The 26910-nt window shown below is 54.6% G+C and overlaps 10 protein-coding genes across 10 annotated transcripts; 4 read left to right on the top strand and 6 right to left on the bottom strand.

Annotated features, from left to right (window-relative positions):
- Window positions 1-1139: 1139 nt before the first annotated feature.
- Window positions 1140-2036, bottom strand: MRS44_007965 (uncharacterized protein; the record flags this gene model as incomplete). The annotated part of the gene is made up of 1 exon (XM_046273751.2): window positions 1140-2036. The coding sequence occupies one exon, from the start codon at window positions 2034-2036 to the stop codon at window positions 1140-1142; it is 897 nt and encodes a 298-aa protein (XP_046134017.2).
- A 2413-nt stretch (window positions 2037-4449) lies between these two features.
- MRS44_007964 (uncharacterized protein) lies at window positions 4450-5483 on the bottom strand (the record flags this gene model as incomplete). Its single annotated transcript, XM_065620718.1, has 3 exons — window positions 4450-4837; window positions 4960-5181; window positions 5242-5483. 3 exons carry the CDS (start codon window positions 5481-5483, stop codon window positions 4450-4452), a joined length of 852 nt encoding a protein of 283 aa, XP_065476790.1.
- A 1498-nt stretch (window positions 5484-6981) lies between these two features.
- Window positions 6982-9699, top strand: MRS44_007963 (uncharacterized protein; the record flags this gene model as incomplete). The annotated part of the gene is made up of 1 exon (XM_046269164.2): window positions 6982-9699. One exon carries the CDS (start codon window positions 6982-6984, stop codon window positions 9697-9699), a length of 2718 nt encoding a protein of 905 aa, XP_046134019.2.
- A 1920-nt stretch (window positions 9700-11619) lies between these two features.
- On the top strand, window positions 11620-13866 carry MRS44_007962 (uncharacterized protein; the record flags this gene model as incomplete). The annotated part of the gene is made up of 6 exons (XM_065620717.1): window positions 11620-11655; window positions 12055-12349; window positions 12469-12542; window positions 12658-12754; window positions 12808-13038; window positions 13091-13866. 6 exons carry the CDS (start codon window positions 11620-11622, stop codon window positions 13864-13866), a joined length of 1509 nt encoding a protein of 502 aa, XP_065476789.1.
- A 1028-nt stretch (window positions 13867-14894) lies between these two features.
- Window positions 14895-15461, bottom strand: MRS44_007961 (uncharacterized protein; the record flags this gene model as incomplete). The annotated part of the gene is made up of 1 exon (XM_065620716.1): window positions 14895-15461. One exon carries the CDS (start codon window positions 15459-15461, stop codon window positions 14895-14897), a length of 567 nt encoding a protein of 188 aa, XP_065476788.1.
- Window positions 15462-15477: 16 nt separating this feature from the next.
- Window positions 15478-17368, bottom strand: MRS44_007960 (uncharacterized protein; the record flags this gene model as incomplete). The annotated part of the gene is made up of 2 exons (XM_065620715.1): window positions 15478-17240; window positions 17296-17368. The coding sequence occupies 2 exons, from the start codon at window positions 17366-17368 to the stop codon at window positions 15478-15480; spliced, it is 1836 nt and encodes a 611-aa protein (XP_065476787.1).
- A 530-nt stretch (window positions 17369-17898) lies between these two features.
- Window positions 17899-19409, bottom strand: MRS44_007959 (uncharacterized protein; the record flags this gene model as incomplete). The annotated part of the gene is made up of 3 exons (XM_065620714.1): window positions 17899-18746; window positions 18809-18979; window positions 19031-19409. 3 exons carry the CDS (start codon window positions 19407-19409, stop codon window positions 17899-17901), a joined length of 1398 nt encoding a protein of 465 aa, XP_065476786.1.
- Window positions 19410-20930: 1521 nt separating this feature from the next.
- Window positions 20931-21452, top strand: MRS44_007958 (uncharacterized protein; the record flags this gene model as incomplete). The annotated part of the gene is made up of 3 exons (XM_046275939.2): window positions 20931-21042; window positions 21105-21223; window positions 21279-21452. 3 exons carry the CDS (start codon window positions 20931-20933, stop codon window positions 21450-21452), a joined length of 405 nt encoding a protein of 134 aa, XP_046134022.1.
- Window positions 21453-21827: 375 nt separating this feature from the next.
- Window positions 21828-24610, bottom strand: MRS44_007957 (uncharacterized protein; the record flags this gene model as incomplete). Its single annotated transcript, XM_065620713.1, has 2 exons — window positions 21828-24248; window positions 24287-24610. The coding sequence occupies 2 exons, from the start codon at window positions 24608-24610 to the stop codon at window positions 21828-21830; spliced, it is 2745 nt and encodes a 914-aa protein (XP_065476785.1).
- A 398-nt stretch (window positions 24611-25008) lies between these two features.
- On the top strand, window positions 25009-26212 carry MRS44_007956 (uncharacterized protein; the record flags this gene model as incomplete). The annotated part of the gene is made up of 2 exons (XM_046272094.2): window positions 25009-25431; window positions 25490-26212. 2 exons carry the CDS (start codon window positions 25009-25011, stop codon window positions 26210-26212), a joined length of 1146 nt encoding a protein of 381 aa, XP_046134024.2.
- Window positions 26213-26910: the final 698 nt, after the last annotated feature.

Raw genomic sequence — 26910 nt, 5'->3', positions numbered from 1 at the left:
TGAGAGGCTGTGCTATGCCTGGGCCCTTTGTTCTCCTCCCCGGGCCCCCTTGGTGGGTACGGGGTGCGGTGCAATGCGCTGTATGTCTTACGGTCTGCTAGTCGGTCTCTTGGGACGGGATGGACGAGCATCAAGTCCGTCTTGCTGTCCATCTAAATTTGCGTGCAACCCCATCCCGTGCTTCACCCCCCGTATTAATAGAACGTCACTCTGGAACAAGGGTTCAACCCACCCATAAACCAAATCAACCCAACCTCTTTTCAAGTTTCTGTTTGTTTACTCAATTCAATTACACTCCATTGCTAGTCTCTGTAGATTTATTATTGGAAGGAGGGAGGGGCGGGAATTGACATGAAAGGGTCAAGCTACTACGACGAGACACACCCCTGCAAATAAAGTACGAGTGCCTCGTGGACGATCTTCCAGGGATCCGAAATGTTTTACGCAATGCTTGTAAAATGGGACCTCCATCTGCTATTCTGTAATTATCCCTCGCCCGAGAGATCTTCATTTGGCCCGTACATTGAACTCGGGTTATTTGCCAATGTTTCATACAGGGCGGGAGATTCGTTTAAGCTGCTGACTGGAGGCCCTTCATGCAGCTGACGGCAGAAGGATTCTGGAGGATCAATACAGCGGGTGTACAGCAGAGGTGGTCTAGAAGACCAGGTCCCCAATTTCAACGCTCTTGGCGTCTAATCAAAGATCAGCCAAGCATGGACTCATCTGCCACGATATTAACGCAATCAAAGGCGGAAATCACAATGCAATCGACACTTCCAAATGGTTGAAATCTAGTCCCATTCATTCTCGGGACTTTTCTTTGTCTATCCAACTTGCACATGCCAAAATAAAACGTGTTATGTACATAGAAGTCAACGAAAGCGAACCATATTGAACCCGCCCTCCAAGAAACCGAAACACCCCAATCCAGAATCTGTCAGAGGGCCTCGAGATAGAGGCTGAATATACACATGAATCATCTCGTCTCCCGAGGTCCCTTTGCTTTTACGCCCCGGCGCCTTCAAGGGGTGTCAAGATTCCCAAGTCGTGAAAAAAGAGGTCGTAATAGAAACAAGTTGCGCACTGCATGCTTTCCCAGACCCGGGAGAGCATCCATCGTGGTGTGGTTATGGTGCTTAGTTGAACCACCACTCGACCTCGATGCGGCCAGCATCGAGATCGCCAGAGATCTCCTTGAAGCACTTCTTGCTGACGTCGATGTCGTTGATGGCGCAGCCCATGCACTTGTCCTTGACGACGGCGGTGGTGGTCTTGCCGTTGGCCTTGATGGTGATGGTCTTGCCGCACATGGGGTTGCCGTTGGAGACACCGCCCATCAGAAGGTGAGAGAGGGCGACAATGTTCTCAGACTCGTCCTTGCCGGAGTCGTCCTCACCGCAAGCACCCATGCCGATGTCGTAGTAAGTGAACTCACCAGTCTTGGCGGCGCTGCTGCCACCGCCGCTGCCACCAGAGCTACCGCCGTTTGTGGGCTTCTCCTCCTCGTCGTCGGAGCCATCATCGACGACGGAAGGAGCGGCAGGAGCAGGGGCGGCAGTGGTGGGCTCGGGCTCAGGGACGTACTGCTGGGTGGTGACAGGCTCAGGAGCCTCATAGGTGGTAACCTTGGGCTTGGGGGCCTCCTTGACCTCGGTGGTGGTGGTGGGCTCGGGGGGAGGAGGGGGAGGAGTGTAGACGCTGGTGACCAGAGTGGTGGTGGGAGCAGGCTTCTTCTCGGCAGGCTTCTTGATCTTGGGAGCAGGCTGCGAGGGAGCCTGGGTCTCGACAAACTTGGCGGCTTCAGAGGTCGTGGGCTGGGCCTGCTCCTGGCCGGGGGTGATCCAGACGGTTGTGGTCGCGTCGACCATCTTGGTAACATACTCGTACTCGGTCACCCACTCGACCTCGGTGACGACAACGTCACGCTCGGCGTTCTGGTGGTGGCGGCGGTGGTGAATGCCGTGAATCTTGCCATGGGGCTGGGCAACGGCCACAGCGGCGAAGAGGGCAGAGGCGATGGTGAAGGACTTCATTGTGAGTTTTTGATAGTTCCTTTTTCTGTTGTTTTCGAGTTCTTGTTGATTCCAACCAAAGGCGTGGTTGTAGCTGTGATATGTCTCTTGATGTGAGAGACAAAAGGGTATCTCAACGCGGTGTAGTGTGAAGGTTAAAGGAAGGTTAGGCGAGATTCTGTTCAACAGGAATGAACTCGCACAGATTGAAGAATGGAAGGAGTGGACGTTGACGTCGTGAGTATGAGGGAATGTGTGCGTGAGAGAGAAGAGTCCGGCTCAGGTGGGAAGGAATGGTGTTTGAACTTGAATAGTTCGTAGGTAAGGAAACAAACCAGGGGCAGAACTGAGGGAGGAAGCGTGGGTTCTTAATACGCCTCGCCGTAACCGACGCCGCTGGGCCCTCATGCTAGCTCTTAACGTCTTGGCTCTAGCCCACCAGCCCAGCCATGCTCCCGTCGTAAACAAGCTGAGGTCAAGGGTACCGCAATTACAAGCAACGCGCCGGCCGACAGTGTCGTACCGGATTCGTCCCCGAGGTAGCAGCTGAGAAAGCGTCGGCCAGGGGCCCCTAGCCGAGCGTGGTTTTTTCGAGCCCACATAGGGAGGTACCTAGCGCTGCCCCGTTTGCTTCCTTGAGTGTGTGTGCCTGGGGGTTCCGAAAAGGTGGGTGGGGAGCAGAACGGACGGCATGGTATGGTATGGTACGGGCGTGGCAAAGCTGCCATCTCTGCACTCGAGATCCTCACTGGTCCACTCCACTCCATGGGTCACTGCCATCTGCCGGGGCCAGCCAGAGGTCAACGTCTTTGACCATGCAAGCGGAACAGCCCAACAGAGGGGAAGAGGCCCGGGACCACAAGAGACCGAACCATGCTGGAAACCAGGGGGGGCGTGGCACCATCCAGGGGCATTGTTCAGTGCTGGAAGCCCTTCTTCTCTGACTGTTCTGTCAGAGCCCGCTGACGGTCATGTCGGCCGCCGCGATCAGAACGAAGTTTGAATGCTGCAGGCTGGGAGCAACGACTCAGAATCTCCTCATCCGGCGCCCGGAATCAGATCAACTGACGCGTAGCCGTGCAGGTATGGACGTCAACACATTCACTAGAGTCATGTCGTCCAACACACCTCGAGTGGACTGTTCGAATCAGTTGTTGGTAAACGGCACGGAGGCCTGCACGAGTCTCTCTGAAAGGACTGGACTGCACCGTGGCCCGACGCAAACCAAGTTTCCTCAGCTAGCCCTACCATGATTGGCCATGCTGCAAGGGGCCGCCCTGTCGCCAGCTTCCGGCTTTGGGCCTCTTGTCAGGTACCAGGGGCGCGCCCATTGTCAGGGGAGGGCCAATGGCAGTCTCCGGGTGCCTGGCCACGGCGGGATTATTGCAGCCAGAATCGACGAGAACAAGTTGGAGGGTCAAAGATGGTGGGAGGGAGGCCTGCATCGATCTCCCTCCCCTCCCTCCGCTGGCGCCCTGTGCCTGGCCCGAAACTGAGAGGCTTACCTGGCGGATGGAGCACTGGCCGCCGAACCGACGAGTCAACTTGCATCCTGGAGGTGTGGAGGGAGCCCAGCAGGAGTTGAAACACGGCCCAGTCCAGTGAACAACCATCACTGGGGTGCCACCTCACAGCCAGGTGCGCTAGCGGCTCATGGCTTGCACTGGTCTGAACGAAACTCAAAGAACCATGGTGTGAGAGAAAAAAAAGTCTTTCTCGTCTTGTTCTCCCGTTGGGTCGTTCGGTTCATGTCTGGCGCGAATGCATGTGTGACGTTGAAACTCCGTGACTCGGGCGTCTGTTGCTCGCCTTCCATATGCCATCTGTCTTTCTGTCATGTTCCGTTCCATGTGATTCAAAACGATGCGGTGTGATTGACTTTTTCAATACTTTCAAACTCTCCAGCCCTCCTCTCCATGTACCTACGCAAGCGCTGGATGTGCCGTGAACCAGCCCTTGCGCAAGTCGCCGACAACTCCCTCCGTCTGACAAAGCCAACGCGAGCCAAGAGAGGCATGAATAAAGCCCGCAGAGAACAAGCAAAACTTGCAGCGGTGGACACGCGGCTCTCTCTTCTTTGGCCGCCCAGCCCCCTTCAATCCAGTAGAAAACCGCAACCTGTGGGGAGCCGGTGTAGGCCACCCACACCTCACCCGCCACCACCAATGTGCAATACAGTCTGACTGAAGGAAGCAATTCCTGCATGCCAACTTCTCGGCCCTCTCGGATGACCCGATACAGAGGCTAGCACGTGCGCCAGAATGGATCTATTGCAAGTGTATGGAGGGGACTGGACGACGTTGCATGCTCTCGTTGGTCAGAGCTCCCTTCGTCGGTGTGCAGTCGAGGATTTGTTGCTCTTGCTGTTGCTTTTGTGCTGAGCGAAATGTGCAAGCCCAGAGTTCAATATGCATGCCGACAACAGATCATGGTGTTAAGACGAAACGTCCTTGGCTTGACTGTCGCCATTCATCGCCAATCGGGTTTCGCCCTGGCTCTTGCTGGCTGCCTTTTGCTGACCTTGCTGCTGACCTGTGCGGCGAGTAAACGAGAAGAGGAACAGGCCCTGGCGCTGGAACACAGGCCGCTCCTCGTCGAATATCTCCTCAACCTTGAAAGCCTTCTTAGCCATCTTGACAAAGTTCATATCAGCCCGTCTCCGCTTCTTGAAGCAAAAGTACACAACAGCTGATGGGTTTAACTCCAAGAGCGTCTTGAGTGTTGACATCAAGAGAGGGAATGCTGGCTCAAAATAAACACATTCACCTGCCAAGATCACGTCTGGTTTTTGCTCCAGCACAGTTGCGGGTAAAGACTCGCCCCTATATGGACAGGCCACTGTTAGCCAACTGGCTCTCGGCGATGCAGTATGTGACCCTTATGGGCATCCAACATGGTGGCATCCAACAGTGTTGGTGCCGGATGGGAGATTAGAAACACGCACCAGTTGAGCACCATGGCTTTCGCCTTGCTTTGGAGACCATTTAGCTTGATGTTGTGTTGCATGAGCTCAAACATCTCGGTCTGATCCGTTAATAGCAAAGGATTTTGAAGGTCGCACTCAAGGGCGACGGCGAGGCCAACGAGGCCGCCTCCGGCTCCGAGTTCCAATCTAATGCGACCCACGAGGTCAGCAAGCCCGGTCCGTTGCTGTTCTCCTCTCACACTGTCCGCACAAGGAAGCACTGCGCCAGGTCACATGCTCAGAGGCTGAGGAGATACTAACATCCGCGCGTTGTTGAGACGGTCTCTGTGATACCGCAACATGTGCTTGCCGAGAAGCATACCTGCAGGCCACGTTTGCCCACCGCACCCTGACCGAACATCTTCACGCAGCTTGAGGGATTGAGAAAGGACGCCGTCGAAGTCAACCTGTGCGACGCCGATCGCCTTGAGAGTCGGCAGCGGGGTGAGATCCTCACTGATGGCGACGGGATCCATCAAGGGAGAAGACGGTGGACTGCTCATTGCGAAAGTGGTGATGTCTTTGGGGTCTCGCTTAGGTGGATAGCGTCACCAGTGTCGACGCTGAAAGAGACAAAAACCTTGTCGTCGGTAAGGGCCGAGTGTGAGGATGACGAGGGAGAGGCCAAGGGATGTTGATCGATGGGAGCGGTCGAGGTGTTTGAGAATATGGAGGTGAAGATGATTGAAGGGTTGAATGATGAGAATGGGAGTTCAACAAGTCAGAGGATGTGAGGGCACTATCTATGGCTTCGCTCTTGCCATCGTCGGTTGTGGCTAACCCAGAAGGAGATAAGGAGCCTGGTGCTGTATGGAAGGCACGACTAGCTTCAAGTGTCACCTGCCTGCCACTTGCCGCTCCTCGCTTCTCCTCTTACCATCTTCTCCTCAACTTTGTTGGGCCCTTTTCTCCTTGCTTTGCATTGGATCCAATGCTGATGCAATCCAGACTCAAATGGGCCCTGCCTGTCCTTTTACCCGCCCTCAGCCTCTCCATCGCATCTTCCGCCTCATCCTACTCGTCCGGGACTCGTTGAGAACTTCGATCGATTGGCTCGTTAAGCTTCGTGGGACTCGCGACAAACGATAACGACTAATCGAGATAAGGGCTCCTCCCGTTCTCGGCCCGTTGAACTACCGACCTGCCAGCTGTTGGCTCTCGCTGATCAGACTGGTAGGCGGATGGCAACGTCTTTCTGGCAGCAGCCTTTAGCTCAAGCGAGCATAGTGACTTGCCTATCCGTATGGAAGGCTGGCACGAGCCAGTCGCCTGTGGTTCGTGATTCAGAAACCAGACTCCTTCAAGAAGACCATGATCAATTTATCGATATTGTGCCCTTCTCGGTCAATCAAGCAAAAAGTGGCCCCTTTGCCTCTTTAGCAATGCAATCGCTTCTAATGACGCCGTTATTGCTAATAGTTGCCCTCCCTCTCCCACCTAAATAGGGTCTTCACCTTCACCCTCGCGACATGATAACTCCCTGATTGGGCGAGTCGACTCATCCCAGGTGGCCTCTGAATGTCTCACTCGCCTCTTTGGCCGATGAACCTCGCTCAGGAATGCGTGCACAACAATACCAGCCTTGGAAACTACCACTTTACCCTCTCCCGCCACAATTTTACGCCATCTTCCTTCACAGAGTGCCTCAAGATGAGACAGATTGCCTCCTCCCGCAATGAACGGCCAGGCCGGGCACTGGTCCCCTGGCTCAACTGCCCTCAGTTGACCTTCTCCCGTCTCCCGCACTGGCCCAGTGGAGCAGCTATACAGGAATGAAGGGTGTAGTATTACTCGGGAAGCCCTCATCTCACCAGCCATCAAGATGTAAGTGACGATATGCCCTTGGGCGGTCTCGCCCATCCTCCTGTCTTTTGATCCTCTTCTGGCTTCTTTCTTCTTTGGCCTTGACCTCCTCCACCGCAGCCTTACTCACTTTTGAATGGCGTCCTGTGTTCCATCAGCTTCACGATCTGGTACCGAACAGCGCAATACAATGCCATGATGCTCTCTTTCGTGATACTAGCCTCTCTCCTCCTCGCTGCCCAGTTTGCCAGTGGTCAACCCACTGTGAACTTTCCAATCAACTCTCAACTGCCACCAGTGGCCCGAGTAGACGAACCCTTCTCGTACTCCTTTTCTCGATACACATTTCGGTCAGACTTCAACCTCTCATACTCTCTCGGAGATGCACCCAAATGGCTCTCCATCGATGACGAAGGCCAGCTCTACGGGACACCAACCGACGATACCGTTCCAGAAGGAGATGTGGTGGGACAGCAAGTTGAAATCATTGCTGACGATGGGACCGGGTCAGCATCTCTCACTGCGACTCTTGTTGTGTCGAGAAGCAAAGGTCCCTCTATCAAGATCCCTCTTTCGGACCAGATCGGGGGCTTTGGCGACTATTCCGCTCCTTCGTCGTTGATATCATATCCATCAACCGAGTTCAGCTTCAGCTTCGATCCCGGTACCTTTGATCACCAACCTAACATGATCAACTACTACGCTACCTCCGGCGACAGCAGCCCCTTGCCTGCGTGGATGAGGTTCGACGCCGGCTCCCTGACATTTAGCGGGGAAACGCCTCCTTTCGAGTCACTTATACAGCCACCACAAACATTTGACTTCGATCTTGTCGCCTCCGACATAGTCGGCTTCTCAGCAGTGTCCATGTCATTCTCCATCACCGTGGGGAGACATAAACTCAGCGCAGACAATCCAACCATCACGCTGAATGCCACACGTGGCAAGAAGCTCCAGTATGAGGGCCTAGAGGATAGTGTCAAACTCGACAACAAGCCAGTTGATAAAAGCGATGTCGAGGTCTCCGTGGATAATATGCCCGAGTGGTTGTCTCTCGATGAGGAAACCTGGAAGATCGAGGGTACACCCAAGGAAGGCGACCATTCAACCAACTTCACCATTAACCTTCGCGATTCGTATCAAGACACGTTGGCCATCGACGCCGTTGTCAATGTGGCAACAGCACTCTTTCGATCAACATTTGATGACATCGGGATAAGGGCGGGGAAGGAAGCCAACATCGACTTGGAGCCGTACTTTTGGGACCCAGATGATGTTACCGTTGAGATATCAGTCAAGCCGGACAGGGATTGGCTAAAACTCGAAGGTTTCAACATTACCGGAAAGGTGCCAAGGTCTGCATCAGGGGACTTGAAGATCTCGGTTACGGCTTCATCCAAAAGCTCAGATGCAACAGAAACTGAGACTCTCAACGTGAGCCTCCTAGCATTTACACCTACACCTTCGTCCACGCCCCGGGCCTCTACTTCCTCCACATCTACCAAAACATCCTCATCTACTACATCAAATGCACCTACCGAGACTACTTCAGAGCCCGAGGCACCCACTGGCGGCTCCAGTAAAGGCTTATCGACCAGCAGCCTCCTCCTCGCAATCCTCTTGCCCCTTCTCGCCTTCATATTGCTCCTGATGCTGCTGATTTTTTGCCTCATTCGATGGCGTCGGTCTCGACAGACATACTTGTCCGCCAAGTTTCGCAATAAAATCTCCGGCCCAGTGCTGGAAAGCTTGCGTGTTAACGGGGCCACCTCTACCATGCAAGAACCAGGGAAAGCCACAAACATTGGTCCCATGGAGCAACAACTGCACCGCCCAGCCAGGCAACGATATTCGGAAATTGAGTCGGAGACGTTGTCATTATCATCCCCCACATTGGGGACGATGGGGACGATGACAACTCCCGAAGTTCCATCACGGTTTGTAGCCGAGGGCTCGAGTTTTAGGATTTCACGGTCCACCAGCATAACAAGTAGCGATGATGGGAGGCGATCGTGGGTAACGGTAGAAGGAACAGCGACAGCGACAGCACGACAGAGCCAGGCGTCATTAAGGAGTCCGCACTCAGATACGACATTCCCTGAGTCTACACATCAGCTGATACCACCACCTGCATTCCTCTCAGAATCCGGGGGCAGCTCCTTCAGAAGTGGACTCGACCTAACTATTCCATCCATTGATGACCTTCCCAACATCGGGGGCCAGCGAGCATATGGGCATGGGCATAGGCATGGACAGTCTGGCACATTCTCAAGCGGCAACGAAAGCTCGTTGGCCTTTGCATCTTCTCACCAATCCAGCCCCAGACTCCTGACGGGAGGGTTTCCTAGCAGTGCAGCAGGTACACGGCCCGACGATCAACACCACGCAGGACAAGATCAGGCAGCTCCAGGGGAAGGTGGTCAAAGTATACGAGAGCTGAGGCGACCTGAACCAGTGCGCTTATCCAGCGAACAACTTCTCGGCGAAGGCAGCCGCCCTGGCAGCCGGGCTTGGTACGATAGAGATGTTTCAAGGGGGTTCTTCATTGATCCGTCATTTGGATCGACGGAGAATTGGCGGGTGCTCGGAGCACGACGAGACACGACGAGCTTGTCATACCGGCAGCTCGTCGACGAGGCGCCCTTCCACCCAGCACGGTCGAGCACACCGATGAGTCCTAGCCAGGATTGGCTGCAACCAGGAGAGCGAGCCAGTTCAGATCTGATATCGCCTAGCCAGTGGGGAGATGCACAAACAAGCATTCGAGGTTCACTGCCATCGTTGCGGGAGGGTCACAGTCACAGGCACAACTTGGCGGGCAACAGGGACTCGAGAAATGAGGAGGATCGGGCTACGAACTGGAGAAGAGAAGACTCGGCAAAGAAGTCAGAGGGGGGCAGCTACGCGTTTCTTTAAGGGATGGGGGAGTTGAAGGATTGGATGATATATACCCGAGCGCTGTGTTTCTGCCAGTTTTGCTGATATGATGATGATGGGTACTAGATTTTCTGGATATACTTGAGTACTTCGAAACGATACCATTTGGTTGGCGATGTCTGTTGCAACTGGGAGGAGTTATTAGATGGGGGGAGTCCTAATGAGTTTATATAATGTTGTCTTCTCTGAGCAAGAAGTATACAAGGATGCATGCAGTCGTGAATGACACAGCGTCCAAGATCCATGATGGATGCAATAGATTCCTGAATAGGTAGGCCGGCATCTATTTGATACATAACTGCGTTACTGTACAGCGGATGACGCAGCCACACCCGAGCGCGTTGATGGGATCTGGCTGGTGATGTGACAGGCAGTTCATGCTCCAGCCGGACCGGTCCGTCAGCAGGCACGCGACCAGAGAGCCTTTGCGTCTGCCGGTACATGTACAGGACTGTCCAGAATCTGTCTGGATGAAGCCGGACAAATCAATTTGCGCAGAGAATGCAGTCACACAAACCGGGCTCACGAGGCACAACCGAGCCAAGCAGAGAAAGAGGCAGCATTGGCCGACGCACACGCGCACGCGGCTGGTAGGTGGCGAGAGCAAAGGGGATTGGGGATGGAAATTTTCAGGTCCCCCCGTCTCGTCCCAATGCAGCGAGGATATGCGCGATGGCCAACAATGGGGGAACTATCTCGGGTCTAGGTAGGCAGGTATTTAGGCGCCAGCAGCTGACGGTGCAGGATTTTTTTTTTTTCTTTCACTCGCTTCCTTGCTTCTGCGGCTGGAGAGTCTGGAACGCCTGCTTTTTTAGCCTTGACAGGTGGTTCGCATTATCACGGGTCGCCAAGGTGATTCGGGCGCATCGTACAGTTTTCGTAGTTAGGTATGCAGGTATGGGTTTGATGATATCGGCGGAGAGTCATGGCACCTGCCACCACCGAAGTGGTTCTCTGGTCTGGTTTGGAGCCCGTATGGTGTTAGAGTCCATGTCTCGGTGGCGGTTCCATTTCCCAGGCGACAGGGGAATGCACTGGGGCTTTGACGGGTATCCCATCCCATCCCATCCCATCCCATTTCATGGGGTCGGGTCAGCGCTTGGTAGGGGACCTGACGATGCTTCAACAGGAACCTTGATTAGCACTTGATTTCGGACCGCGGCAGATGTTCTGGTGAAGTGAGTGACTGACGTCGTAAAGAGCCCGAGTTGTTGGCACATGGAAACTTGGAAGCAAGCCCAGATCATCACCAGCCACAGACAGCCAACCTGGAAGGCGATACTACCCCGCTTCCTCCCACCTAAAAGCACCTAAGCAATTTTTCTCGCCCGCTACCTAGCTGATGCCCTGCTCATCTGCCTTGCAGGTGCCTCCCTCACTAAGCCACCGATAAACACCACTGAGAAGCTAGCGAGCAGCACCATAATATCCGCTACGCCTCCCTCCATCTGTTGCCTGCTCCAAGCTCCCAGCCAAACCAAACCATCAGGTCCGCATCCACACGCACATCCCTCCCATCATTCGCACCTCGCACATCTCCCGCTTCCGCAGAAGACCGTGAATCCACCTCCACCACGCTTCCGGCGCCGGCATCGTGTGCGTGTGTTAGTTTTTTTCCCCTAACCCCTTCAACTCCTTCTCCTTCTCCCCAGTATCACACTTTGATATCTCGTTCCCCTTGAGACCTCATCCAAACAAATCCCCCCCCCTCCCCACCGCGCGCCTAGGTCGAACGCTTCCCCTCTATCGAAGCCCCTCCCCGCCAACCCCTCCGTCGGCCGATCTCCTCCCTCTCGCATTTCCCGCTTCGCTCGCTCGCTCACTCACTTCCATCCTTCTCTCCTTCGTCGTAGGATCTTGAGCTCTCGACCGATCGAACCGAACCGAAATCCTCCAGTCATGGGCCAAACACTCTCGGAGCCCGTTGTCGAAAAGGTACGTGCTGTGCCTTTTTTGCTACCTTTTGCCTTGTCATCGCCAAATTGTGTGCTCTTGGTTCATCAATCTCCGCGTCTCCGTCCTTCCTGCATCTGGTCTTGGTTTGGAGCATGGGGATTGGCACCTGCGGACTCGCGCGAGAGGGGCATTGCCCGGTCATGAGCCCCTCTCTCCACGCCGGGCCACCACCAAAACCTCCAGCCGCGCATGAATCGCCAGCCTTTTCCAAGTAGAACAGACAAGATATGCGTCATGGGTCATTTCTGCCTCGACCGCTGCTGCCCTCGACGTCCGTCTTGCGCTGTCTGCTTCCCCGCCTCTCCGATGCTTCCGCCTTGCTTGCTATGTCATGTCGTCAGACCTCGTTCCGCTGACTCTTAATCCAAACCCTCACAGACTTCGGAGAAAGGTGAAGATGAGCGCCTCATCTACGGCGTCTCTGCCATGCAGGGCTGGCGCATCAGCATGGAGGACGCCCACACGGCAGTCCTCGACCTGGACTCGAACAAGACTCACTCCAGCAAGCTGTCCTTCTTCGGCGTCTTCGACGGCCACGGCGGTGACAAGGTGGCATTGTTCGCCGGCGCAAACATCCACAACATCATCTTTAAGCAGGATACTTTCAAGTCGGGTGACTACGCTCAGGGTCTGAAGGACGGCTTCCTCGCGACCGACCGCGCCATTCTCAACGGTATGCTATACTATGCGCCAGCTAGTCCCCCACATGATCATCGTCTCTCCCTTTTGCGCCTTTTCTCGCTCACGACAGGACTCGAAACCCGCTAACATTATATGCTTCCTCTACGTCAGACCCCAAGTACGAAGAAGAAGTCTCGGGTTGCACAGCCTGTGTCAGCCTGATCGCCGGAAACAAGCTCTATCTCGTCAGTCCAGTCCAGTCCGCCCGCTGCCTCGCTTCCCCACGTTGGCCCCGCCCCACCAACCAACCTGGCCTGGCCTGGCCGAGGGGTATCCCTTCACGCAACGCAAGGCTAACAGATAAACTCACAGGCCAACGCTGGAGATTCAAGAGGAGTTCTTGGCATCAAGGGACGTGCCAAGCCTTTGTCTCAGGACCACAAGCCCCAACTTGAGAGTCAGTCGCATCTGCCCGCTCCCGTTCACGCTGGGGCACCTCTATTGCGACAGCCGCCGTGCTGACACCCCCACTAGACGAGAAGAACCGAATCACAGCTGCCGGTGGCTTTGTCGATTTTGGCCGAGTGAATGGAAACCTTGCCCTCTCTCGCGCCATTGGTGACTTTGAGTTCAAGAAGAGTGCCGAGCTGTCTCCCGAGAACCAGATTGTCACCGCTTACCCCGATGTCGAGCAACACGACCTCACCGACGAGGATGAGTTCCTGGTCATTGCCTGCGACGGTGAGTGGAATCAGGCTGGGCCCTTTGGTAATGACAATACTCACTAGCTTAGGTATCTGGGACTGTCAATCCTCCCAGGCCGTGGTCGAGTTCGTCCGCCGAGGCATCGCCGCCAAGCAGGATCTCGACAAGATCTGCGAGAACATGATGGACAACTGTCTGGCCTCCAACTCCGAGACGGGCGGCGTCGGCTGTGACAACATGACTATGTGCATTGTCGGTTTCCTCAACGGAAAGACCAAGGAAGAGTGGTACGAAGAGATTGCTCGCCGAGTCGCCAACGGTGACGGCCCTTGCGCTCCCCGAGTACGGTACGAATGGTCCTCCTACAGTCCACGAGCAGCAGGACACGTCTGCCATACCGCTGGCGTCAAGCTCCGGGCCGAAAAGCACAGGCTGACATATCTCTCTTCAGCCGAATTCCGAGGGCCTGGAGTCCACCACAACTTTGAAGATAGCGATAGTGGCTATGAGCTTGATCCTGAGAACAAGGGAGGACGAAGCTTCGGCGTTGGTGGGTACCGAGGCCGGATCATTTTCCTCGGCGATGGCACTGAGGTTCTTACGGATTCAGATGACACCGAGATGTTCGACAACGCCGACGAAGACAAGGACCTCGAGAGCCAGGTCGCCAAGAACACGACGTCCACCGACAGCAAGGAAACCGTTCCTGTAGCCGCCCCCGGCGCCGCGACCGCGACCGCACCCGCCTCTAGCAACACCGCCGAGTCGAAACCCGCCCCTGCGGCCCAGTCGAAGCCCACGGAGAAGCCCGCCGAGGTGGAGGTGAAGAAGGAGGAGGCTCCCCAGGAGATCAAGAAGGAATAGGTGGCTCCTTCATTGAACGGGTATCCGGTTCTGAATTAAAGCGTCCCTCTAGTACTTGCGTTGCTGGCCATGTTTCTCGGATCCCGGGGTAACGGGAGGTTCTAAAGGTCGAAGGAAGAAGGGAAGATGGGGTAGTGCGTGCGAGGGCGAGGGCGATGATGAGGACGAGGACGAGGACGAGGATGAGGACGATTGGGGAGGCTGGATGTCAGATATTCTCATGTTAGGTCTTGCATCCCAACTTTGTCGGTGTACTGGCGTCGAATCTGGATCGTTGCGTGAGCCCTCGTCGGCTGCTCGCCCAGGCGCGTCGCGGGAAGAGCGACAAGGAGAGGATTGCCGTGTTGGAGTGCGCGAGGGAGGAAATACAAGAGAGAAGAAAGAAGAGCGAGAGAGAAACCTTTTGTTCGACGTTTTACGCATTGGGATTCCACATACATTCTTGGTCACCGCCCATCATCACCATCTTCATGTTTCTCGAGACCATCCTTCTTTTTCCTTGGTTGAAAACCCTCCTCCCCTTTGACGGGTTTTAACCTTGTCCCAAACTCATTTGCAGCCGGGATACACGCGCGCACACACACATGTTCCAAGTATAGCTGGGTCAGTTTAGAAACAGCATGGAGGGAGGTAGTAAGGGGGGCATAGCATATACAGGGCAAGGTTTACAAGATCCTTTTGGGTTACGGCTGTGAGTCAAGAAGCTGTCATTTTACTGCTTACCCCAGTGCACATGCGTGACTGTCTGACCTGACTCGTGAGAGATTTAACAAGGTGATGGACATTTACATGTACACTATACTTTGGCTCAAGTATGTATATATTTCTGGGTTGATCAGCACGGTATTTGTCGGTTCTCATGGTTCGTTACTTCTTTATTTTCCCCGAGTATTCTTCTCTTTTACTAGTTATACATGGCATTTATGTGTATGCTTGTTATAGGATGAGGAGGTACTCCAAAAGGTGTGATGTACAAGATGCTGTTATATGGTGATACATGATGGTTCGGGCGGAACAGGGGGTAATTTTTAGCTGGCGGGTGTACCAGCAGATGGAGATGTATCAGAAGACGGCTCGTCAGCCTGTCTCTCGAGTGGTGGTAAACTCTGAGCTTCATGACTCGTTGACTCTGACTCCTTCTTGGGCTTTTGCTCCATCTCTGATCCATCTGGATCAACCCAGGTAGACTCCTGATCCTGCCGGGGTTCTGGTTCGGTCCAGTTCTCGATCATGCGGAAGGGATCGAAGCGGCCCAAAAGCCTCACGTTGATATTGCCCTCCTGGCCGTCGACTCGTCGAAGCTTGACGACGAGGTCTTGCACCTTGATAGGCTTACCAGCACGCAGCTGGTGGTGCATGGGCTTGTCGTTAGAACGGTAGGCGAGCTCGAGGGAGCGCTCTAGAGGTTTGATGGGGACATAACCTGCCCAGCGATCAAGGATAACACGTTCTATACGCGACATTACGGCGAAGAAGCGGGGGATCTTGTTGAGCTCAAGGTCTGGGATGGCATCCTTGGGGAAGATGCCCGGCTGGTGCTCCCAGGTCCTCCAGAAGGTGTCGTGGTGCGTGCCGAGAAGCACCTTGCTCAGCATCTGGCGCGATGCCTTCTTAAGCTTGCGATGCAGCACGCCATAAAAGTAGACGGTGCCCAGGGCATGCGGCGAGCGTGTCCGTACAGAGAGACATGAGCGCCGTGTAAGTCTCTTGGTCGGGCTCGCAGCCGGCCTCCTTGAAGAGCGACATGGCCCAGAGCGCCGTGTCCCAGTCCCGGGTCAGCGCTGAGTGCCTGAGGAAGATGTTGATAGTCTTGAGGTCGATGCGGCGGCCTGCGTCTGTGTGGATCTTGACAAGCTTCTTGCAGTCTCCTACTCGAGGGTCCTCTGTCCGGTGGAAGCGAAGAAGCTCCGTGATTATGCCGTTGAGGCCGTCGGTGGCCAGCCAATCTTCACCATACCGCTCCTTCTGGTCGGCAAGGAAGCCCTTGAGAGTCCTACCAGCCTTGAAGGCGGCATAAGAGTCGAGAGAGGCCATGACATCGGCAATGCCTCGACGCGTGGCCGCGTGGTTGAACATGCCCAGCTCATACATGGCCACAATCACCTGCCTCCTCTCATCCTCTCCCCTGATGAGCTGAAGGAAGAGGAGCCAAGTGCGGATGTTGGGGTGGAAGTACCGTGCTTGCATCTTGCGGAGGAACCCATAGAAGAAGCCAATATCACGCTTGTGAGCGTAGCCCTCGAGCATGATGTTGTAGATGTCAGTGTCCATCGGGATACCCCATTCCTCCGCCAGCTGCACCAGGTGGTTTGCCGAGGCACGATGTCCACCCCTGAAAGTCATCATAGAGACGGTCATCCTGAGGACTGGAACTGTGATAAACGGCCGGGCTGCAGGGTCTTCGAAAGCGTCGACGATCAGCTTAATGCGGATGCCGTCCGTGTCAATGTTTCTCCCGTTGATGCGGCGCTGGCCGTAGAAGGGAATCGCCAGGTGCGAAGGTAACCTGCCGTAGACCAGACTCGCAATATAATGCTCAAAGTTGTCCCTCGTCCACACCTCGGGTCGCGGGATCTTCTCATAAGGCACCGTTATCAGATGCGGCTGGTATTCCTTGTGCACCCAGATGTTGTCGTTGTGGTCATCCGGCAGCGAGGCACCTCCATTGGGTGCATTCTCGATAGTCGGCCACAGTTGTCTCGTCCTGTAGTCAGAGGTTGCCACCTCTCCCAGTTCATAAATCTCGGCCTCCTTGCAGTACCGCACGATCTCGTCAGCCACCTTGACCAGGATCTTGCTCTGCCCACGAAGCACGATTGCCGACGGGTTCTTGTCCACCGCAGCTCGCAGCTTCTGAAGCACACCCGTCGCAGAGTCGACGTACTCGAGGTTCTGATTGTTGACTTCAATATCCCATGACTTGGGCAGGACAATCCTCACGGCCGACATGTTGGCTCTCTCGCTCCACTGCGGTGTCATGCGCTTCATCAACTTGAAGCACTCGGTCCATTCCGGTACTTTCTTGTTGAAGTGATCCCAGACGACTCCAAGTCCGAGCTGCCGTCGCGCATCTCGCATGTGCTCCTCGATGCTCGCCTTTGTCGCCGCCGAATTGGGGTACTGGAGCGGTTTTCCAATTACGGGTTTGTGAGCTTTCAATGCATCCTTATCCTCGGCCGCCCGAACTGCATCGATCCTGAAAGCATCCTTGAAGAGTTTGTTCCGAGACTCTGGAGAGTCGTCCGTCACCAAACTCGCAGCCACATGCTCCGGTGTCACTTCGTCGTGAATTTCGGTCGCTTCAAGGCTCACATTCGGATTGTTGCGCAATGTCGCAAGAGCCGTCTCCGAGGAGGCATCTGAGCCTCTCGACCCTGGTTGTGTCGTCGTCGACTCGAGTCGGAGGAGGGTTTGGTGGGGGTTTAGGACCCTGGAGGGCAATTGGGCCCTGGAAATCAGCAAAGGTCCTGCGATGGCAGAGCATCGCGGCCGCGCCCTCCATATTGACTTGATCCCCAGGGACATTGATTATGTGTCGCGCATCGTCGTAGTTGTTGGATGTGGTACGGCCCGCCGATTGTCATCAATGCTGGACTGGCTGTGAGGGCCTCGGGATGGATCCTCAATTGAGAGCGGAAAAAAAGACGGGCAGGCGGGCTATCGCGATAACGGCAGCCGCGATGTCGGCCGGAGGGTCACGTGGGCCCTCAACTACACACCATGCGCAGCAACCAGAACGTATCAGACGTTGAAATCGTTCATAAACATGAATGACTTGATATATATTCTCTTACAACCAAGGAAAGTCAGACAAGGGGTTCAGCATTACCCCGTGATGGCAACTGACGACAAAGCGCCGAGTCAAAACCCATATCAAACGCCCCCAATCCGGTTTCCCGCCCAAAATGACATCCGGAACTATCACCCAAGCATCCATTCATTCCTGCTCCTTCCCATGATGAAATACCCTCATGAATCGACATGGCTATAAGCAATAAAGAAAACGCCTTTGCGGCACAACTCCAGGTCGGCTTATTTCCCATTGAATTTGGCATTGTCTGGTACCGGATGGGATGCTCCGCTCTGGTCTACACCCTCCCAGCTCTCATCCCATCCCTTGTCGCCCTTGACGGCGTCTTTGGCCTCGCCGCTTTCGGCCATTTGCTTGACGTCGCTCCAGTAAGCCAGCTTTCGCACCTCTTCGTCCGCGTGGTGCACAGCATCTTTGAGCGCCTGGTTTCGCTCCCGCAGCTCTGTCGTGTTGGTCTTCTTGACTTGTTTTGTCGTTTCGTCATGAACCTGCATTAGGCGGCTGAGCAGTATGCGCCGTGATGCCTGGAAAACAAACAATGACATGATCTCGTGCATTTCGTCCTGCAATTTGGCGAGATCTGTCCCGTGTTCCAGGTAACTGTCAACGGCATCGAGCTTTTCCCTGTCTATCCTGGCCAGTCGAAGAGTCTCCATAAGGTCCTCGATGTGCTCGATATCAGGGGGCTTCTCGTCCGCAGCCGAAATCTGGCTCATGCTTGAGCGACTAAGACGGCTGCTAGCCACGCTCGCTCGCGATTGGTGAGATTTGTACGAAGCAGGGCGTATCGCAAAGTAGTCGGCGTTGAGCATGTGTGGATCCGTCGAGACATCCTCGGGCCTCTTTCTCACCCGCTTGCGTGTCCAGGCGCGCCGTCGGACAAACGAGTTCCACCATTTGCCGCGGTGCCACGAGAACTTCTTGGAGAAATGGAACGAGTATTCCCAGCCTTCTTCGTCGACGCCCTCCTGGTGATTGATGCGCCACTCAGGCCATACCCATTCCCAGGTAGGGTCTGGGACTTGAGCAGTATGAATGTTGGTCGGCGATGCCTTGTGGTAGGCATTGGCTTAATAGGAAGTTGGTCAGCATTTCTTGTTGCCATATTGCGGGGATGCCGTGTGAACTTACTCCAAGCAGGCGGGTCAAGGCCTCCAAGGGCCTGGGCAGAGAAGAGGGCGATGCCGCAGAGGAAACCTCCTCTCTCATTCTCGTACAGAATGTCTATCGCAGTCTCGCGCTCGATGTGTGGTTTCTTGGTCATGACTTGAGGATGATCATGGAAGGCTTGGGGTGTGGGCTCTATCAGCGTGTTAGGGGAGCTGCGAAGCCTGGTGTTATGAGGGGACTGACCTTGGACCTCAATCGATGGCCTCATCATGGGGTGCGGCAGGTCTTCTCCATTAGGAACTCGAGATGATGATGACCCAGGGCCATTGCCATCTTCAGTCTGTGAGTCGTCCTGTCTGTGCTGTTCACCATCGTCCTTCTTGTTTTGTCCGTTCTTCCCGTTCTGCTGGTGCCCATTTCCTCCATTCTGTCGATGTTCTGTTTCCTCGTCATCTAGGGCTAGCAGGTGCGAGGTCGTCGAGTACCTCGCCATGCTGGCGGGCTCAGGGGTGATGGACTCGGCGGGCGTCCTAACAGCATCGTGGTCGACGAGATCGATTTCGTGATCATAGTCACCAGGTTTCAGTCCCTGGGGACGACGAGAGCTTTTGACCCTCGGCATGGCAGATGTGCCGTGTAGCACCTGGGCCTTGAATGGCCGCGGGCGAGACGCCCGTTCACAAGCAAGAGATTGTTCGGTCGGGGTTCGTCGCAGGGGGCATCGTCAGGAGGCGCAAGGCGTCAAAGTGACGGAAGCAGCTCTGGGCGAGCGGAGGGCGGATCGAAGGCCCCAGAGCCTGAATTTCGCAAGCAAGAGCGTGATGAAAATGGATATCAAAACGGTCGACACGAAAAAAAGGATCGCTTCAGAAAGATGTCGAAGTTGAAGCAGAGGGAAATAAAAAGTCAAAACCAAGGTAAGGAGAAAGATGTCGTCGTGAGCTTGGGGGAGGCGCTACTAGGGCGGTCCAACCTGATTTTAGCAGGACGATCTTGCGGCGGGGCGTCCCAGCTAAGATAGAAGAGGAACCACCAGGAGGCATCCTCCGTTGAAGCTAGGCAACGGCAACTTTCAAGCATTGAGGAATGAATAAAGCGGAAGGCTCCTGTAGCAAAGCATGAAGCTCTTAGTAAAATATCAAATTACCTCTCTAATTGAAAGAACCGCGTCGTATCGCTTCGTGATCTTCACCAGGACTCGTCGATAGGGTAGGAAGCTCATGTGGGCAAAGACCAGGGAGCGACAAGTTCAATGATGTAATGCCGCTGTCGGCGGGTCCATCGAGGGCGACGAACAGTGGGGCAAGCTGGTGATCGACATCGAGTCTTGATGGACTCGGCCATGATAATTCAACGACAAGATGTGACAAGTGGTGGAGCTCGGTGTTATTGATTCAGCTGTTGTGGACATGGATGTCTCAGGAGGCATACTCCGCTGGAGAACAGAGATTAGACGCATCCGGCAGTTGGACTGTTCAAGTCGGCTGAGAATAACAGCAAAAAACGCTTCTGAGATTGTCATGGAACAGGTCAACATTGAGTCAATTCCAACCTACTGGAACCCGACTGCTGCAGGGGGTAGACATGTTAGTTGAGCACTATAGGCATAACGTACGTAGTGTAGCTCCCAATTGATGTTCAACAGTCCGTCTCTACAACTACGCGGCAGATCTACCATGATTCGAAGCCGTTTATACATATGCAGCTTTCAATTCACCAACAACTCCCTACAACGTCTTTAATTCACAAATCATAAAAAAACTAGTCGCTCAACCGAGTATTCCTTCAGGTTCTACATCAAGCCATCACCATCGCGATCCAGATCGAATTGGTTCCAACCCCGCCGTCAACGCAGCACCTACGTCATGTATTTGCAACCACCCGCAACCGTCATGAGCACATGGGGAATTTCGGCCCAAGGAAAGCAAGGCAGGTAGAGAGCCTGGAAGTAGATGAGGGTACACGAGGAAACTCTCGGACCTTTCGTAGCTTAATAAATACCGTCCCGTCTCCCCTTCCGTCATTCATTCATGATCCAAATCATTCTCGCCATCTCAGGACTATCCGACATTAACTCAACAAATACACACGCTGTTGCCAAAGAACCATTTTTTCGACTTTACACACCTCACAGCTATTCATCATGTCCAAGTCCCGTCTTCCCCTCATTCTCGGCGGTGGTGCCGCCGCAGGTGTCGGCTACTACCTCTACAGCGCCGGCGGAAGCCCCAAGGTTGCTAAGGAGGAGGCACAGAGTACGCGCATCCTCTAATTCACACCAATTACTCATCGCGACCGTAACTCACACACTTTATAGGCGATGCCCACCGTGCCGCTGCCGAGGTCAAGAGCCACCTCCCCGGTCGCTCTCCCGTTGACGCCGAGAAGAATCTGAAGGGCTACGGCCAACAAGCTGGCGCCCAAGTTGACAAGGCTGTATGTCTTCCCCACGAGTCACGAAAGCTCCAAATACTAACACATAAATGTTCAGCTCGCCGAGGCCGACCGCCAGGCATCAGTAACCAAGAGCAACATTGAATCGTACGCCAAAGACGCCAAGGCAGAGACCCTGAAGGCCGTCGACAAGTTCGACAACAAGGTCGAGGAGGAAGCCGCCAAGGCCAAGAGCGGCATCTCGAGCTGGTTCGGCGGCGGCAGCAAATAAACGAGCCCTGCAAGCTCGGAAAGCAAGTGTACTATTTTCATCAACATCGGATCTCGTAATAAGGCATGGGTTGAGCGGATGGGAAATTCCGACCCAGGGGCAGAGAGACTGACCATGTGTCTTTTGTAATAATCAGTGAAACAATGAATGATGATTAAACATCAGATCAACCTCTCGTTCAGATCAAGACTCTGCAGGGAAGAATATTATTCGTACGTGCATCATGACATGTCCATCATGGATGATGTCTACCTCTCTAACCTCCCTAGTATCGATAAAGCAACCCAGTTTCCAAACTCCAAAACCCTCAAGCTATTTTGATATTTAAGCTCTAGAAATGCTGCAAGCTAACCTCCCTCGGTCTCGTGTAAACCACTACTCAAGCTCCGCAGCAACCATCTTGAGAATCTCCTCACAGCTCTTCCTGGCGTTCTCAGGCTTCTTGGCCACAGCCTGCCACGCCTCGCCGTGCCGCGGCTCGTTGAGCACGCACTTGGTCACCACATCCGCCCGCTTCTCCTCGGTGCCGTGTTGACACAGGAACCTGTAGTACCACGCCCACGAGTCACCACAATCGCTGTCCAGCACAAGGGCCTTTTCGAACCAGTTCTGCGCCTTGTCCAGCTTGCGGTCGCCCCAGAAGATGCGGGCCACAGCCACAAACAGGATCGGGTCGCTGTCCACCTTCTTGATGGCCTCGAGACTGCGGGGCTTGCGTTGTGTCCGTGGCTCGAGGTGCCAGATCTGCTCCTCCCAGAGCAGTCCACTCTTGGGCACCTCTTGTTGCGCCTTAGCCATCATTGACTTGGCCTGGGCCAGGTTGCCTGCTCGCCGTTCCAGTCGTACCGACTCGCACCACAGCTGGGCGTTCTTTGGCACGGCTAGTCGAGCACGATCAAGTACCGACCGAGCTTTGACCGTAAGACCGGCATTCTCCTCGAGGCGGGCGTAGAGAAGCCATAGAGGCACAGACTTGGGCACTGCCTTGACTCCGGTCGCGTAAGCTTCTCTCGCCTGGCCTAGCTTGCCTAGGTCGCTGTAGATCTGGCCCTTGAGCATCCATAGCTTCGCTGCCGCTGGGAAGAGCTGAAGAGCCTGTAGTACAAGGTCAAGTGCTGCCTCGACATTGCCCAATACTCGTTCGAACACCACGCTCTTCATCCATACACGGTCTGTCGGGGCCTGCTCACGGGCAATCTCCAACAGCTTCCTCGCCTGCTCTGCATTGCCATTCTCTGACTCGAGCTTGACGGCAGCCAGCCAGATATCCTCGTTGTTGGGGTTCTGGTTGAAGGCTCGCTTGAGCACAAGTCGTGCGTTGTCCACCTCTCCCGCTTGCCACTTCTCCTTGGCCAGCATCATCCACAGGTCCTCGCTCTTGGGGCATGCCTCGACGGCCTTCTCCAGCACCTGCCAGAGTGACTCTCGAGAGCCGTGGTTCCTCTCCAGGTCTGCTGCGGCCATCCACATTGTCTTGCTGTTGACGAACACTCGCAAGGCGTAGGCATAGATCGCCCTGGCCGTCTCGTATTTGCCTCGGTTGATGCTTGCCCTTGCGTCCTCCATCCATGTATCCTTGCGATCGTCGTCTTCGTCTAGACTCCAACCAAGGGTTTCCCGGATAATATTCTCACAGGTGATAATGGCACCCTCCTCCTCGCACCGCTCAGCCTCAGCAATCCACTCTTCACGCTTGGGCATGGCAGACTCCTTTGCGAGGACCTGGACGGCACGCTTGATAACATTGACCTTGTTTCCTTGGCCGAGCTGCTCCTGCAGTCGCGCGGCCGCAATCCAGATTTCGTGTGATGTCGGGCAAGCCTTTCGAGCTCTGTTCAGGACCTTTTGGGCGTTCTCGGGTGTTTCCAGACGGGCCAAAGCCAGCCACAGGTCAACCGATAGAGGAATGAGCTCCGTTGCCTTGGCCAAGAGCAACTTGGCATCGTCTGGGTTCTCCTCCAAGTTGACAGCCTCTTTCCACAGAGCCTCTGACTCGGGGATGTGGTCCAGAGCTTGCCGAATAACTCGCTTCTTGTTGCTAGGGAGCGTCTCCAACCTCATAGCCTCCACCCATAGCCTCACTGAAGTGTTGTTCGCCTCGATAGCTCTGCGAGCAATAACCTTTGCGTTGGGGGAGTCGTTGTTGAGACGAATGTTTTCCAGCCACGCATCCTCACTCTTGGGGCATTGCGTGCAGCCCTTGTCGATCGTCTTTCGCGCTGTAACAATCTTGCCTGCCAGCTCTTCCAGTCGTGCCGCAGCGATCCAGCCAAGCGCATTCGTAGGGTTTGTCTTGACCACCGATTGCAGCAGCTCGCGCACACGGTTGATATCTCCAACTTGGGCCTGCGCCTCACTCATCTGCATCTTGTTGAGGCTTGTGAGGTAGCCCTGAGGATCGATGCTCGTCGAGGTTCCTCCCGCAACCGAGTCTGTGCCAGCCTGCTCCAGCCTGGACTTGAGCACCTTGTCTCGAGCCGCTCCGATCTTGGCAAAGTTTGTCATGGTCCCGTCCGAAGCGTCACCAGAGCTAGATGCCGTACCCTCGTCCATGACAGTTGTGCCCATCTCGGTCGAGTCGCGTGCCGCCGCAAGGACGCTGTCGGGTACAGCATAGAATCTCTGTCGCAGCGCCTGCTTGCTACGTCTGTTCTTTCCAGTCAGATCGCCAACCTCGGGCAGGTTCGCCCACTCGTCGTCCGTGACGCTCGCTAGGGCGCGCTTCAAGTCGGAAAACTGTTGCTGAATCTTGGGGTTGTTGCGTTCGTACTCGTCCTTCTCGGCCTGCTCTCGCGCCTCGCGCTGCTTTTTCTCCGGTCCATCCTCTCATCTACCCATTCCCATATCCGATCGGCCTCCTCGTCATCTTTGTCGTACACGCCGCCTGCGAAGAGTCCAACCTCGTTGTCAGGGTCTTGGTATCGATCATCGTCGTCGCCGCCTTCGTCCTCCTTTTCCTTCTCCTTTCCCTTCTTGTCCGGCGCGAGGCCAAGCTGAGCGGCGCGCTTCGCAAGGGCCTCTTTGATCTGATCTTCGCTGGGACCGTCCCTAGCCGGACCAAGATCGGATCGTGTCGTGAAACCTGTTGCGCCTCGTCCAAGACCAGCAACATAGTTCTCAGGCGCGGGCTGGTTGAGAAAGTCGCGTCGTCCCGACATTTTCGCGACGGGGCCTGTTGGCGCTTCCGATATTAGAGGTTGAAATGAGCGATTGTGTTGAGTGAAGGTGATGAGTTCGGTTTGAAGAAAGAAGGATGTTGCGACAGAGCTCCAATTTAGCCACAAGCCAAAGTCTAGGCAGTAAACTGAGGCTGATGGAGAGGTCCAAAACAGAAATGATACTGGTGAAAATCCCAACGCAGCCCGGCCACGAGCCCACTGTTTTCTGCCACCCTTTGACACCCGGTCTGAAACATACTAGCACACCCTATCTACTAATTGATAAGATAACGCTGAAAAAAAGTTCACCAACGCCCCTCCACAAGGAACCCCACGATTTGATTTCTAGTGATTTTGAATCGCAAAGCCAGCGACGACGAGGCCAAATTGACTACACCATGGCCAAGATAAAGCACGCCAAGCGCGGCAGCGCATCGAGCACGCCGTACGAACGACCAGGCGGTGGTGGTGGAGGAAGCGGTTCCAACGCCAACAAGAACAACGTCTTCAAGTTCAACACGAACTTTGGCCAGCATATTCTCAAGAACCCTGGTGTCTCGGATGCCATTGTTGAGAAGGCCTTCCTCAAGCCCACGGATACCGTTCTAGAGGTCGGTCCCGGTACCGGTAACCTGACAGTCCGTATCCTGGAGCGCGCAAAGAAGTGCATCTGTGTTGAGGTCGATCCCCGAATGGCGGCCGAAGTTACCAAGCGTGTGCAGGGAACGCCTGAGCAGAGGAAACTCGAGGTCTTGCTGGGCGATGTTATCAAGACTGAGCTCCCGCAGTTCGACGTCTGCATATCCAATACCCCCTATCAAGTATGCCACACCAGCCTTGTTAATGTGCCATGAACAAGAACTAACAACTCTTGCGTAGATCTCCAGTCCCCTCGTTTTCAAGCTCCTCTCCCTCCCAAACCCTCCTCGTACCTCAGTTCTCATGTTCCAGCGCGAATTCGCCTTGCGCCTGACAGCCCGTCCCGGTGACGCCCTTTATTGCCGCCTCTCGGTCAACGCCCAGTTCTGGGCCAAGATCACGCACATCATGAAGGTCGGCAAGAACAACTTCCGCCCCCCGCCGCAAGTCGAGTCCTCCGTTGTTCGTATTGAGCCCAAGACGGGCAAGGACCGCCCCAACGTCAGCTGGGACGAGTGGGATGGACTACTGCGAGTGTGCTTCGTCCGCAAGAACAAGACTCTTCGCGCGAGTTGGCTCGGTACCAAGGAGGTACTGGCCATGGTTGAGCGAAATTACCGTACTTGGTGCGCCATGAATGGCGTTCCCGTTGATGACACCCTGGTGGAGGACGGCCAGGATGACGATATGGACATAGAGGATGGTGACGCCGAGGAGGGCGGCATGGACGTCGATGAGGACGAAGATGCCCCCGATTTCTTCAAGGAAATGCAAAACTCAGCAACCGCCAAGACAAAGAGCAAGCGAAAGAAGACGAAGGTGGCCGAGCTCGTCCGAGAGAAGATCCGCAAGGTGCTCGAGGACGTGACCGAGCTGGCTGACAAGCGATCTGGAAAGTGTGACGAAAACGACTTCCTCCGCCTCCTGTTTGCTTTCAACGAGGAGGGCATCCACTTCTCTTGATACGCTCTACGATCTGAAAAGTCTGAATGAGTACTGGGTGGACGGATATGAATGGGCCAAGGTCGGCGTATAAAAGAGATGGCGTTGGGGCGTCTTCACATTGAACAGCGTGCTCTCAGAGTAGATATTACAAGATCCAATCAACACAATACCTTTTGTCTTTACGATATAGCATGCTCAGTTATGGTTTCAGCAAGATATGCCTTTCTCATTTCCACCCTATGTATCTCATATGTGCTCCAAGCCTCCATCTCCCCCGAGTCTCAGCGACTCATAATTTTCTTGTTTGTTGGTGTTGTCATAAGCCGTTACAATTACAACATATTGTTGCCGCTTTTCCATCTATAAGGTTTTGTAGAACGAAAAACAAAAGCAATAACTCCATCCATAACCCTTCTCCGCGTCCAAACCCCCGTGGCAAAGCATACTTGCACCACGGCACACAATGTCTTGTGTTTGTCAGGCTGGCCGTTCGGAGTAATGAAACCAGCGCGCGTAAAAACCACCCAAGAAACACCTGACAGGAAGCATGGGCGTTATCCCTGTCTATAAACCAATGAGTCAAAATCTTGCATCTCCATGTTCCTTTAATGATCAGCCATCATGTGGTTGGAAATTGACATCCAACGCCCGCCGATCCCCAAGATGTCATGCCATGCGCGCTCAAAATACACAAGACAAACGTTAGTTGTTGTGAC

Source organism: Fusarium solani (genome assembly GCF_023522795.1).
Source record: "Fusarium solani strain SB1 chromosome Unknown bctg00000004, whole genome shotgun sequence".
Lineage (NCBI taxonomy): Eukaryota > Fungi > Ascomycota > Sordariomycetes > Hypocreales > Nectriaceae > Fusarium > Fusarium solani.
Note: the sequence above shows the minus strand (reverse complement) of the source record. Positions and strands in the feature narration are given on the sequence as shown.